The sequence below is a fragment of the Fukomys damarensis genome, unplaced genomic scaffold, assembly GCF_012274545.1.
Source record: "Fukomys damarensis isolate Sample0158 unplaced genomic scaffold, DMR_v1.0_HiC HiC_scaffold_11, whole genome shotgun sequence".
In the NCBI taxonomy this organism is placed as follows: domain Eukaryota; kingdom Metazoa; phylum Chordata; class Mammalia; order Rodentia; family Bathyergidae; genus Fukomys; species Fukomys damarensis.
In genome coordinates this window covers 34,071,088-34,086,372 of record NW_022900923.1, presented here as the reverse complement: position 1 = coordinate 34,086,372, position 15,285 = coordinate 34,071,088, and the positions used below count along the sequence as shown (strand labels likewise).

Sequence of the window (15,285 nt, the reverse complement as noted above, 5' to 3'; positions counted from 1 at the left end):
TGATGAAAACCAACAATCTAGAGATTTAATTCTAACAAATTTCAAGTGGTATATGTGTGTGTGTGTGTGTGTGTGTGTGTGTGCGCGCACGCGCACGCACACACACATTTAAAAAACCCACATCTAAGTACAGCAGATATAGTTTAAATAATCTTTAAAATAACCACACATAACCAGGTGTGGTGGTGCATGCCTGTAATCTCTTCACTTGAGAGGCTGAGGCAGGAGGATCACCATGAGTTTAAGGCCAGCATGGGCTACACAACCAGTTCAAGGCCAGCCTGTACTGTACTACACAGAGAACACATAAATTAAAAAATAAATAAATAAAAATAAAATAACCACACAGAGCAGATTTTCTTCAAAGGACTACTAACTGCTGACTTATCATCAACAAAGTAAGTTAGAAAAGCTAGTGCAATAATATCTTCAATGTGACGAGGAGGGAAAATTCTGTTTTCCAAAGTGGTTGTACCATTTTGTACTGCCCAAGGCTCCTGGGAAGAATTGTTCTCAGTAATGTGTAAACTCAAGAACCATTCTATCTGCTTTCTTTCCCAGTGGTTACTTCCTAAGACTGGTGTACAGAAGTTTCGAAGAACACCAGGGAACCCAAAGTGTACCTTCTGAACATTCCTGTGAGCACACACTCCTTTTTGGAACTCTAGCGTGTGAAACTGATATCAAAGCCAGAACTATTTTAAATAACCTCACAGTCCCATTAAACTTTCCCAAAGATCTTATTTACAATAGTAAAATGTATTTTTAAATATTTCTATAATTTGACTTTAAGTTCATTATTTAGGATGTTAAAGTTTAAGTGGAGTTTTATTTTTTTACTTCATGTACTTACTGAAAGCTAGAAAATTTAAGAATCCTCAATTTTACATAAAACTAAACAAAATCTATGCCAACTTGAACTATGGGTTACAGCCAGTGCTATAATTGTGTGGAGGAGGTTTCAATTATGCATTAATTACATAGCAAAGCCTCCAGCTGACTCCAACAGTAGGGGAGATGTCAGTTGCAATGAGGTGTTAAACAATGAAGGGAGTGTTTTAAACTTGAAAGAAAAATTAGGCAGAATCTATCCTGAAAATGTGGTCTATTTTTGTTTGGCTTCTCTGTAGTAAAGAGAAAGACACTAAAATTTACTTTGTGATTTCTTTGAACTGTAAATTCAGGCTGTAATATGATGAACACTGTGAAGTTTTGGAGAATGAAGAACTGAAGGTAGAATTTCTTTGTTAACATTTCACAAACTATGAATTTTTTGCAATCAAATCTATTTATAAAAAATATGAGCAGCCTTTATTTACTTAAAATTCTGAAAATTGAATTAACACCAAATTCACAAATTATTAAAATGAACTAGGAGCACTAGAGATCATAGTGTGTGTTCCTGTCATCATAGCACTCTGAGGCTGAATTAGGAGGATCACAAGTTCAAACCAAGCCTGATAACTTAGCTAGTGCCTGTCTCAAAATAAAAAGTGTTCAGAACATAGCCAAAGACCATGGGTTCAACGCCCAGTAAGGGGATGGATGAGGGTGGGGTGGTCATCTGCTCTAAAAACAGTTAAATAAAAAAAGGAATACCAAGTGTAACAAAAGTTCATGGGAACTAAGACCAAGTATCATGTATAGACAGGACTGCTATTTAGAAATAGAAAAAGAAACAAAGTGTATTAACCACTGAACAGTCTGCCCTGCGCATCTCCTGGGCAGCACGTCTAGTACTTGCTGACTATCCTAGCGTTGCTTCAGCAGGTGTCATCTGTTCTTCTCTGCATGAGACACACTCATACGTGTGTTTATTTGTTTTATGTCAACTATTTTGCCATATTTTTTTATTTAGAGCATTGATGTTTGTTTCTAGTGAAATCTAATAATAAGTCCTGGTATTTTCTTTTACTAATTTGTGTTTATTGGTGAAAAATAACCTATATTGTTTTTATACTTCTCCAGAACTCAGTGATATTATTTTACAATACAAAAATAGACAAGAGTTTGGGACACTGAGGCAGAATAGTAAAGAAATGCCAAAGATCTGCCAAAAAAAAAAACTGAAAAAGGGAGAAATGTTACCATTATCAGTGAGAAAAAGCCTCTCCATAAAGATGTCTCCTTATTGTTAACTGTTCAAAGTACAAAAATGATAGAAAATGAGATTGAGGATTTAGCTCAGTGGCACTGTGCCTGCCTTGCAAGTGCAAGGTCCTGAGTTCCATCCTTAGTACAAAAAAAAAAAAGACAATATGAAAGAAGAAACAAAAAAATTCCAATAGTGATCAGTTATTATAATAATTATATGAGTGGTGTTGACAGTCGACCAATATGTAGCAAGCTATTTTGTAATCAAAAAGCAAGGAAAAAATATTATAAAATATTTATGCACCTCTGGACCAACAACTTTATTCAAAACAAGGGGACTCAAAAAGTCATTTACAATTTAGACTAGGTCTAACAGACCAAATAGTTGTAAAATGCAAGAGAGCAAAACACCAACCAGGATGCCCAGCATTGACGTTTTCATCATTATATTTAGTGGGTAGACATTTTATTGAAATCATACCACCCACAGAAAAAAGCTAAGACCAACAAAACAGTGTGAAGTGTGTCGTTCAAAGAAAGACAATAATGCATAAAGAATCTGGAAAGATACAAGATATTATTGTCCAGATTGTTATGTTTCATTATAAATTATAAATGTTTTCAGATATACCATACACAGAAAAATTACTGAATAAACCTGGTTAAATTGTCATTTTAATATTTCCTGTTATATTACCTAGTAAAAATTAACAAAAACTATGCAATTGATCATCTTATATTTAAATAATTGCACTGATAAATGGTTACATTAATAACAGGTTAAAAAATACACACAGCAAAACTCAAATGTTCCTGCAAGCGCAAGGACCCAAGTTCAATCCCCAGTACCAAAAAAACAAAACAAAACAAAACAAAAAACAAACAAACAAAAACCCTCAAATGTTGATTTTTCAAGTCCTCCATTCTCCAATTTTCTCAATGTATTCCCTCCTCCCTTTTTTTTCTTTCCTTATTTATTTAATAACCATTATTAGGCAAATACCATTTTAAACAGTGTAATTTCAAATAACAAAATAAAAAAAGCCCCATCTCTGAAGAATTCACAATTTAGTTGGAAAGATTAGAAATAGGTTTGAAGACCCAGAAACCATCATTTAAGAAGCTCACCAGAAAATAAAAACCTATCTTATTTCACAGATTATGAAAGATAAAAACGTTTACATATTGATTAGAAGGTAAAAAGGAAACACATGAAAGCTCATAAGACACTAAACTTTTTCAAAACAGTTAAAGTAATCCATTTTGCATGGAGTTGACAGTTTCAGTTACATTGTCAGATCCATTTCAAGTGTAGGATCAGAATCACATTTTTTATTCACCCAGTTGTAGATTGAGTAATTTCATTATGTGGATCATTCAGTCAAAAAACCCACATCTAATTAAAACTTAATAAAAATCCTTTCCACATTGTTCATGGAAAAAAATTATTGAAAATTATCATTTAAAAGTACAGAAGATTTAAAGATAGATATATAGATATATACTTTTATGTGGCAAGTCACTTATATTTTATAGTGAAAGCTACTGAAATTGACACTTTTTAAATATGAACTGTGCACAAAGAAAAAGGTGAGATCAGCAAGTATTATAACTTCCTTCGCTTTCCATTTTTAATCAGTCATAAATTATTTTAAGTATGATTTTCTTTTTGGAGGTGGAGTTGCTTTTATTCTCTTTCTACAGAATTATCATTACTCTATTGAGAAAGAAATCAGACCATTCACATTTTTGGATGTTAATTATGTTGCTGAATAAAAGTATTTTCTTAGTTATCACTAAAAATATTTGATAAGAAACTATCAACATTGGGCCATCCAGATTATAAAATACTATCATTACTATAGCACTGAACGACTACGGTCTTCATTTTGTAGAAGAGTTAATTTTGTTCTTGATAGTTGTCACACAACTACCAGGGCGAGAATAAAAATCAATTTCTTAGAGCCAGGGATTTAGCTCAGTGACACCACACCTTCCTTGCAAACTCAAGGTCCTGAGTTTGATCTCCAGTACGCCCCCCAAAAAATCTCAATTTCAAAATTTGAAGGAGACAGATGTTATTTCTCGCTCTGCAACTAACTAGCAGAACAAAATAAAAGGCAAAAAAAAAAAATCCTTAGGGTTCTTTTATCTCAATATTTTCATTCAGGAATAAGAGTCAAGCTACATGTATTCTCTATTCTTTAAGTCTCAAATTGTGGAAATAATAAATTTCAACTATTTCTTCAGCTAAAGAAAAGGTACTATTATGTATGTTCTCATTGATACCATATATGTGAGAGATGCTAGGTAAAGCTTTTAGTAGCCAGTAACTGTTGAAGTTTAATTTGATTTTAAACTTATCTTTAAGATATGATTTATTTCTGTAAATTATCAAAGGACATAAGTAGTATGAACAATAAGTCATTGAAACTGGTTTTTACACTTGAATGCTAAAACAAATTTTATGTTTTATCAATTTTAATTAATGATTCCTAATAAACTAGTACCACTATCATGTGAGCTCCTGGAAGACTAGACTTGTATATTTAGCTTCATAGCTGGCAGCTTTTTGGTTACTGCACTATCGATGTTTATTGAGTGAACAAACATGATATACACAGCAACCTCCTCAAATAAGTTATCAATAAATTAATCTGAATCTCATAGCTATGATATCAGTATGACTGATTAGATAAAGATTAAAATATTTCTAACATTTGGCGTACAACAAAACCAAACTATTCATGGCTAAGTGGGCAAATATTTTTGAAATATTCTGGACTTTCAATTCTCCTCAGGTATAACTCAGATATAAAAAGCATAAATTAAGAATTTGTTAATAGATTAATGTACATTTGTCAGACTCATTACAATATCTAAAATAGATTATACATCTTATTCAGTGCTAGTTTCAAAAATGTAACATAATATAATACTAAAACCCTCTTCACTACAAACACCTAGAAATACATAAAAATATAACAAACATCTAAAGTATATAGTTAAATTCAAAAGAACATTATCATTTCTACAAATGAAAAACTGACAACCAATGCAATATACTGGTACTGCAGGTAGAAAAATGGAACGCATTTGTTTGGGCTGCTTTGCATGCACTCATGCAGGAACATGGACTTAGAGTAGAAAAGCCTCCTATCGATGAAAAGATGAATGGGGGGGTTTCCCCAATTAAAAGTCAAGGAAGCATATTTAGCCTGATCTCTAGTAGGAGGAAAAACAAGCCCCTATTGGCCCAAAGGCCAACCCTAGCATCACTTAGGTCTTATCTCAATTTGAATATATACTATCCTAGTGGACCAGAAATTCTCAAACTAAGAATTAAACTCAAAAATGAACTTAAGGCTTTGGGTATTCTTGGAGCATATACCAACAACAATTATAAAATCACTCTGCAGATCATGCCTTTAATCCAGCAATTCTTTTTTTTTTTTTCAGCAATTCTTCAAATAAAGCCATGTTAAGATTAATGAGCAACCATCCAAACTCTTAACAAACATCAAAATTAAATCACCAGGCACACATCAGATTAAATCATCAGGCACTGCATAATCTGATGATATAAGAAGTACCATAAGAAAGCAGCAAACATCATGAAAATATTAGAATATAGTTAACCTCCTTTCCAACCATTGATGGACAGTCTCCAAATATTATACATTTTGATGTATTCTATTTTCCCCCCTATCAGATGAAAAGTATTCTGACAGAAGGAACTATCTTGAAACCTTTCATCACCCAGCAGTGGTTAACGTGATATGTGAAATATATATCCATTTTTATATAATATATGGCAGAAGAAAACTATCTGCGAAAAACTCAATGTTTGGCATGCTACATCTAACAAATTTGACAGCATTCTGAAAATCACAACCATGTCTCTAAATCTTGCTAATGTAGATACATTAAGATTATTTAAAACTATTTTAACACTACTCATTTTTCTTCTATGTATCACATCCACTCCAAGAAGGAGTACAAAGACCAAAAACACTAGTTGTGATCTTTAAGTCATATGCCTTCTCATAATAATTAATAGAGAAATGCTGCTGGAAAACACAGAAGCTACTTAAACTTTAAATGTGGACTGTTCCAGGAGGGGAGAGATTATCTTGTACCTACTACCATGAAGCACATTAATTAGAACAAATAGAATACAAATTCAACTGTACTCATTTAATGGGGGCAGTGGCACATGTCTTTAATCTCAGCACTTCTGAGGTTGAGGCAACAGGATGGCAGGTTTAAAACCTGCCTGGGCAACATTGCCAAGCCTGTCTCAAAAAAGGAAGTGACTATATTAGCTAGGTTGGAAAGTCCTGGCTTCAATCCCAGTATGCCTACCCCCCACCACACACACACAGAGTACAGAGGGGGAGGGAGGAGAATGAGAGAGGGAAAGAGAAAGATACTAAATATTTCAGAGTTAAGAACATATTAATTTTACCATAGAGTATAAACTTCTTTTACTGCTGTGTATGCTAAATGTTAAATAACTACGCCCCCTACTTTTTCACCTTCTCTCTCTAGAGCATACATATATCTAACACATAGGTGAAATTTCTGTTTTACAAACAACTCTAGCTCTTTAGTTAAAAAAAAAAATCAGAACAACACAATTCATTTTACCAGTTAATACAGTAACACCCTTCCAGTAGAACCTTAGCCAGAAGTATCTGTAATTTTCTCTAAAGCAGCTAGAAAGAAAAGAATATACCCTATTGTGAAAAATTATACTTCAGCTATCTGTTAAGTACAATTTTGTATCCTCCAAATTAGTAATACTGAATCAGTAACTACTACTTCTCAACAGTATCTCAATGTCTCATTAAAAAAAAAAAAAGTTTAACAAATTCCTTACTTTAGATCCTGTAGAAGGTCTTTTGCATTAAGCATGGTTATTAAAGAGGTGGTAGCTGCAGGAATTATGATAATAGGTGTGCGTGATCCTGTAAATACAAAGTTTTGAAGATAGAAAATATTATTAAAAGCAATTATACTTTATTGAAAATTAAGGGTTCATAAATTTATAACTTTAATTCTTTTGAGCTTAAAAACTAAGCCAATAACAACAGAAAAAATATTTAATAATCAATATTGCTTAAGCACTGACTAATCAGAATGGACACCAAGCACCTGCATTTGATACACAAGCATGCCAGCCCTGGTTTTGCTAGTTTTTTCAACATTTATTTTTCAAGGTAAGCTTCAAATTATTGCCCAAGCTCACCTTTCTTCTGATTTGGGGGAGGTCTTGCTTGAGAAACTGTAAGGAGAAAAAAAAGAATCACAAGTGTCATAAAAACTATATTCCTATTTTCAAAATTACACAGATGCCCAAAAACCATTTATATTCATGTGTGGTTATTTGTAAAATAAAAAAACATCTCAAATTTATTTCTCTGCTTCATAAAAATATTAAAATGTTTAACATTACTTAGCCACCTGCAGTCACAACAAAAGTGGGTATATACCACATTGCCATGTACTATCTATGATCATAGATGTTTAGGTCTGGCAAAGAGAGTAATTTCATAATAAACTGATTATTTCTACCACAAATATAAAAACAGTACTATAAAAGTACATAACACTATTGGCAGAGGCAGGAGGGCACAATGAGCTATTCTGAAAGAAAAGAGTTACTGGGAGTTAAGATTTAAAATAGTTCTTAAAACTTTTCTTTTTACATACTTTTTAATTAGGAGAGGAAGAATATTAAAAGCAATGAGGCAACTATTTCTGAAGGTCTATATTATCTGGAAATGACCTATTAGTAATTTTGGTTGTGTTGAATTTTCATCTTTTTACTGTTTAAATATGTAACAGGCGTTATAATGCATTGAAATATCTATTGACATACTGGCAGTAATAATGATGAATATTTAAGAATAAAATGCTATCATGTTCAATTTTGAATATTTATCCACATACTAAAATTTTACGAAAATTTTCTATGTGCCACATGCTAATATTTAGCTTACCGAAATCACAAAAATAAACAAAAATTTCTAAGATTTAAAATTCTAATTCATCCTGCATGATGCTGTAATGGAAATAAAACATAATACTACAGGGCCAAGGATTTAGCTCAATGGCACTGCGCCTGCCTCATAAGGTTCTGAATTTAATCCTCACTACCAAAAAAAAAAAAGAGAGAGAGAAACTGTAACTGTAGGTACTTGTCAAGATCATGGAATTTTTCAACACAAACATTAAACACTTATATATGTAAATTTCTAAAAAAAAATCATGTAGGTGGTTAGAAAGATCTTATCATAGACTGCAAAATGTGACAAGAGAATCTAAATGTACTGCAGTTGTATAAAACAAGCTCAATGAAAAAGAGGGAATAAGGTGCTAATTTAAGTAAAATTGGAAAAGAATGGAATCTGTGAGGCAAATGATAAAAGGAACAGTACCTAAGCACTGCAATCTAGCTGACACAGTTGTTTTGTTACACATGGCAATGTTTTAACAATTCAGAAACCACTGTATATGTACGGTGTGTGTGTGTGTGTGTGTGTGTGTGTGTGTGTGTGTGTGTGTGTGTGTGTGTGTGTGTGTGTGTGTGTGTGTGTGTGTGTGTGTATACACACACACACATATATATATACACAGACACACCAAGTATGTATATTAAATTAAATACATGATTGGTGGATGTAAGGAAAGAATTCTAATTCAACTGTCTATTCTTGGAAACAGATACCACCTTTAAAGGGAAACAGAAAACACAACATTATTGAAATATGTTCCATTTTAAAAGTAGCACACTAGGGCCGGGGATTTAGCTCAGTGGTTCCGCTGCCTGCCTCCCAAGCATAAGGAACTGAGTTCAATCCCTGGTACGGCGGGGCGGGGGGCGGGAACAAACCCACAAAAAAACACAAACCATTAAAAGTAGCACACTGCTTCCCGCTATTCTACATAGCTATTTCACTGTAATGTAAGACTATAAAGTTCAGCAGTATGATCTTCCCAGCCACAAAATACAAGCTTACATATAAATACGTGCATATATATATATATACATACATACATACACATACATACATGCATACATACATACATATATATATAAACCACTTTCTTAAAATCATTTTTATAAACAAGACACAAGTCTGATTAGATAGTGTCATCTATACTACAGTTTGGGTAAATATTTAGCAATTGTTGAAGGACTGATGAATAGAAAATATGAATAAACAGGAAACAGAAGTTGCTATGTGTGTGACTAAAGGGAATGAGAAGAGATAAGGATGGAAAAAAGTACAGAAGGAAGGATTACAATGCCATTTCAGTCAGAGAGGTCTTTCTTCTTTCTTCCTCTCCCTCCTTCCCCCTTTCCCTTCCTTTTTGTTAAGGGAAGTGGCAAATAGATTCAAGAATTTAGAAAAATATTTATGAAAATAAAGGCTTAGAAGATTGAGTGTAAGACAAATGCAAAATATAAAAGCTCATACATATTAAAAGTCTAAGGATTAGTAAAAACTACAAAAGAACAGTAAGATCTCTACTTTGCAATGACCAACATAGGCTAATAAGTTGGTTAAAGAGGAAAGAGGTGAGGGGTGGAAGAACAATAATGTTAAATCTGTGAGGTAGAGTGATCAATAGGAAGGGTCTTACTCAGCTGATTTAAAATCACATCCCCACCATTTGCCACTGCTTAGGCCAGTGATGACCAACCTATGTAGAGCTTTCAATGATACGAACAGCCCACTGCAAGGACGTGTGCCATAGGCTTGCCACCAATGGCCTAGGCAAATTATTCTGGTATTGATTACCTTTGCTAAGCCTCAGTTTCCTCAACTATTAAACAGAGGTAGCAGTTTCTTCATCCTGATTCTGTTGTGCAAACTTTAAAAATAACGCATCCTCGGTTCTTAGGTAGTTTCTAGTAGATGTGTGCTGAACCCTAGAGCTACAACTGATACTAACTGCTGCTGCTTTTCCTTTACAACTTTAGCAAATGCAATCACTGTAAATCTGTGAGCCAAGTAAAAATCCTAAGAAAAAAAATCACGTGTTTTTGTTTTATTTTAAATAGTTATATTAAAAATTCCTTTAAGAATATCTATTCAGCTCTCCCGCCTGGAGCCGCCATTGCTCCAGCACCAGGAAGGTAGCCACCTGGGTGCCCCTGAACCCCCATAACTCACCTTACTCCCCGACCCCACACACTCTCAGACCTCCTGATTGTGCCAGTCTTTGGACCCACTCTGCAGAGGCAGAGTTGGTCATAAAGGGTATTTTTCTGAGTTCCCAACTTTGAATATCTTTAAAGAAAGGGCGTGAGAAACCTGTAGTAGAACGGTGTGGAGTTCAACCACTCAGAAGGTAGGGGGACTCAATCTGGGCCTTGCAGCCCGAGGTCAGTCAGCGTTACGGGGTTCAGCCATCAGCTAAGTGAGATCAGGTGTCTTGCATCCTAGCTGTCTGAGCCATTAAATGGTAAATACACTACATTGAAAAGTTTCTTCATTGCAGACATGTTCTGGATTGCTTCTTGATTTCAATTTAATTCAAATGGTTTAAGTGTGATAGACTAGTGACTACCACAGGTGGTCAGTTTCCAAGTTGTGCTTGATCTTAATGTGTTGCTGATTGTATCAGTTGGGATAAAGGATTGTGGTTGATTTGATGAGGTCTTTTCTCTGATGTTATGAAGATGAGAATGTCTGTGGGTAGTTAGAGACCCAGAAGCTAGGGTGCAACCAAGCACAGCCCGACAACAAAAATAAAAATGAGAAAACACTTAAGCAAGACACAAAGACAGACTTCCAGTTCACCAATGGCAAACAGTAGGGCAAATGAAGATGAAAAGGCCAATAGTGAACCACCAGGACACCCTGAACTCAAAGCACAGGATGTAACAAAACAGATCAATCAGGCTCTAGAAAAATTCAAAACAGAAATAATTTCCCAGATATCCATAGAGATAGTGAGCAAAATGGAAGTCGTGATTCAAGACTCTAGAGCAGAAACTGACAAAAAAATAGATGAGCTCAGGACCATGATAGAAGCCATGAAGGCCCAGCATAAGAAAGAAATGGAAAAAATAAACGCCCAACATAGGAAAGAAATGGAATCCATAAAACAGATTCAAACAGATATCCAGGAGATGAAACACTCCATAGAAAGTGTACGCAACAGAATAAAAGAATGCAAAGACAGACTCTCAGATATAGGACATAAGATGGCAGTCAGTGACCATGAAAAGAGAGGTCTCTTAAAAACAGTAAAGGAGCATGAGAAATCGATCCAACAACTCCTAGATGATGCAAAGAAGAATAACATAAGACTGACAGGAATACATGAAGTAGCAGGAGAAAATACAAATGACTTAAAAAAGCTGTTCTCAGAATTAATGACAGAAAACCTCCCAAACAGAGGGGAAGAATTTGACATTCAGATAACTGAGGCATATAGGACCCCAACTAGCTACAATAAAAAAAAATCTACACCTAGACATATAATAATCAAGATCCCAGAAACCCAACAGAAGAACAAAATACTACAAGCAGTAAGAGAAAAGAAACAAATCACATACAAAGGAAAGCCCATCAGAATCACAGCAGACTTAACACAAACCCTTAGGGCAAGGAGAGCCTGGAATGAGATATTTCAAGTACTAAAAGCGAACAACCTCCAACCTAGACTGATGTATCCTGCAAAACTCTCTTTCAAAATGGATGGGGAAATAAGACACTTCCACGACAAAGAACACCTGAGAAACTACATGAATACTAAACCAGCAGTACAAGCAATTCTAAACAAGATCCTAGCAAAAGACAATGAAGGCAACAACACCATGAGGCCCAACAGAGCAAATCAAATAGGCAAGGCAAGAAACTAAAAGGAGAAAGTGAAAAAGTAAAAAAGAGTCAACAAAAGGCCAGTAACATGTCAATAATATGTCAGTACATATCAGTTATAACCATCAATTTCAATGGCCTCAGCTCACCAATCAAGAGAAATAGACTGGCAGAATGGAATAAGAAGCAAAATCCAACAATATGTTGTATACAAGAAACACACCTAGTGCAAAAAGAAGCCCAGAGACTGAAAGTGAAAGGATAGAAAACAATTCTCCATGTGACAGGAGCCCAGAAAAAAGCAGGGGTAGCAATCTTATTTGCAGACAAAGCAAATTTCAAACCAAAACTGATTCTAGTATTATTGACGTACGACGGTACTGCATCATACCTCTGTGAATGTACAACATCTTGTACCTGCTTTATGATACATAGTAGGGACTGTGCTTTATCAGAGCTATATTTAATGATATTACTCTAGAATGTTCTCTTTCCAGATGATGATTAAGATGCTAATAAAAAAAAATGGTGCCAGGTACCACAACAGAAACAGAACTTTGCTGTTTTCTGGATAGTATTGTTTTCTTTTCTTTTTTTCTTAATGCAATGTGCTGAATGTCTGTAATTTTGTTCAGATGACTGCAGAACCTGGAAAAGCTGTTGCTGCTATTGATGCATAACATACTGCTATTATTGGTCTTTTATATAAATATAAATATATATAACATATATATATAATATGAATTTTGGGAAACTTTAACGGTGCTGTCAACTTTGGAAAAAGTTATCCCAATTTACTGTGTTGAGTTGGCATTGTACAGAAATGGACAGCCATATTGGTCTAGAAATGTTAATTTTTAAAAAATTTTTTTGCATGTGTACAGGGGTAATGCACTGTATTAAATATGTAAGGTCATATCTACGTGAGTTTGATTACAGAAACTAATAAAGTATTCTCTAAATAATGAAAAAAAGAATAAGATAATACTATAAGAGCAAGAAACGATTTAAATATGTTCAGGGACCATTTTCATCTCTAGAATTAAGGATTATTTTAATCTTACATGGTTGCCTTTTCTCTTTTACTTTCCTTTTTAGTTTTATTTTAGGATTCCCTATTTTTAATGTTCATACAGAGATTTCTTTAACTGAAATACCGAATAGTTTCTCTGGTGTGAAAAACTGTAATAGTACACAGGATCCTAATGAGATAATTAATAATGTTAATAGGAAGTAAAGGGCTAAAGGTGTAGGGAAAATGGGAAGGGTGGGGGAAAGGTAATAAGGGAGAGGAAAAAAATATGAGAAATTGAAAAAATGGAAATAAAGTGTTTGTAAATGGGGAGGGGAGGAGAGGGTGAAGGGAGGGCAGGGACAAGGGGAAAAAATGAGAATCAAGACCTATTATGTAAAGGTACAGGATCCCAATAATGAATGTAATTGTATTGTATACCTAGATTGTACCAGTAAACTCAATAAAAAGAAAGAAAGTATCTATTCAGTGCTAGGAATGTAGCTCAGCTGCTAATATGCTTGCCTAGCATGCTTAAAGTCCTGTGTTTGTTCCCTTGCACACACAAAAACTAAAATAAATAAAATTTTAAACTTGAGTCCATGTATAAGGTGCTGTACTATGTTATTAAATGGCAAATAAAAGTCTTGCCCTCCAAAAGTTTTCAATGTAGTATAGGAGTGAGAGCATAATACACACACAAATATGAACACAAAAGAAACATATTAAGGAAGAAGTCAGTGTAGACTGGGAGGGGTGATGGAGTTGAAAGGAGGGCAGGGGAATGGAGAAAAAATAAGAACCAAGATGGATTGAGTAAAGGTGCAAATTTCAAATGATGAATGTCACTAAATTGTATACCTTAAATGTACCAGTAAATTTAATTTAAAAAAAAGAAACACAGTAATGAAGAAAGGAGTATACACTGACAGACAAGTAACTTTCAGAAAGAATGCTTACAAAAAGTCTCTCAAAGTAAGTGACATTTAAGCTGAAATTCGAAGAATGCAAAGCAGCCAACTTGCAAAGAATAAGTAGGCAAACTGTCCAGAGGAATGCTTGAAAATACCACAGGTAGTAAGAAACTGCCATGCTTACAGAACCACCAGGAGTGATGAGTAAGGCAGTCTGTCAATTGACTGGTTTAGAGTTGCCTAGGGGGTTAGGCGAGCACACTTCTGGGAGTATCTGGGTAGATCATGGATGAATGACGTTGGGGTCTATATCTATCCTTTACCTTTTCCCCATGCTCTGCTTCCCAAATGCCAGGAACTAAGCATCTTTGCTCTGCCATACCCTTGTGCAATGAAAGCTCTACCTTGAAACCAGCTAGAGACTGAATCCCCTAAAGTCATAAACCAAATTAAAATTTTCTTCCTTTAACTTGTGAATATTGGGTATTATGTCTCTGTGAAGCTAATATAGAAAACTGGTACCAGAGAAATGGAGCCACTGTTGTGACTGTACCTGACCATGCGGTTTATAAGCCTTTGAAACCGATTTACAGGAGGCAACAGAAAAGATTTAGAGACACAGACTATAGAGGCCTTAGAATGATGTAAACAGAGCCTGATAGGTCATTCTGGCCAGAGCCCAGAAGACCAAAATGGTGATAGGTACATGGTCGGCAGGCTCATGAACATTTCAGTAGAGATCAAGGACTTTGCTGGCAGTTGCACTAAAGGCCAAGGGTATTTACATTCTGGCAAAAAAAACTTAACTACATTTTGCCCACATCCTGAGACATATCAGAAGACTAAAACTAAAGGCAGTGGGCTAAATAATCTATTGGATGAAATTTCAAGGCAACTCAAAATTCAGGCTATGACACGGGTATCACTGGCTGCTTTTAGATTTAGAGTGAGAATTGGGTCAAAAAATTTGAAAATCTTAAATTTTGACCCAGAAAGAACCACATATAAAGTAGGGCCCAAGGAGGTGTGGCTACCAAAGAGATCAGAATTGTTAAAAAAAGATACCAAGTACAGTACTTTGAACTTGAGACAAGAAAGATGACTCCCAGGTATATTAAGGTCAGCAAGAATCCACCCACTCACTGAAAGGTCAATGGTACAATAGTACACTGATTTCATTTGGGAAGAGAGTTAGTTGCTGGACCCCTGCTTGAGAAGGGCTAAGAAACTGATTCCCTGGGATTCATTTTACCAGGTTCAGCCACTCAGGAACTCAGAGGCTCAAGCTGGCAGCAGACCCAGGTATCATCTGTGTGATGCTGGTTTTACCAGCATTCAGAATGCAAGAGTTGTGGGGTCAGAAAGGCTTCCACCCAGATTTCAAAGGAAGGGCTGGGAAGCCAGGCATGGAGGCCCTAAAAGG

At 35.0% G+C, this 15,285-nt stretch overlaps 1 protein-coding gene across 1 annotated transcript in view; it reads right to left on the bottom strand.

Moving 5' to 3' along the window:
• The window catches only part of Cdc73 (cell division cycle 73), a 126,994-nt gene that overhangs the window by 14,205 nt on the left and 97,504 nt on the right, over positions 1-15,285 (bottom strand). Inside the window, exons 12-13 of the mRNA XM_010608748.3 lie at positions 7,346-7,381; positions 6,977-7,064 (exon numbers count right to left, since the gene is read on the bottom strand). Coding sequence (XP_010607050.1) covers positions 6,977-7,064; positions 7,346-7,381 — 124 coding nt within the window. The remainder of the gene's footprint in view (positions 1-6,976; positions 7,065-7,345; positions 7,382-15,285) is intronic.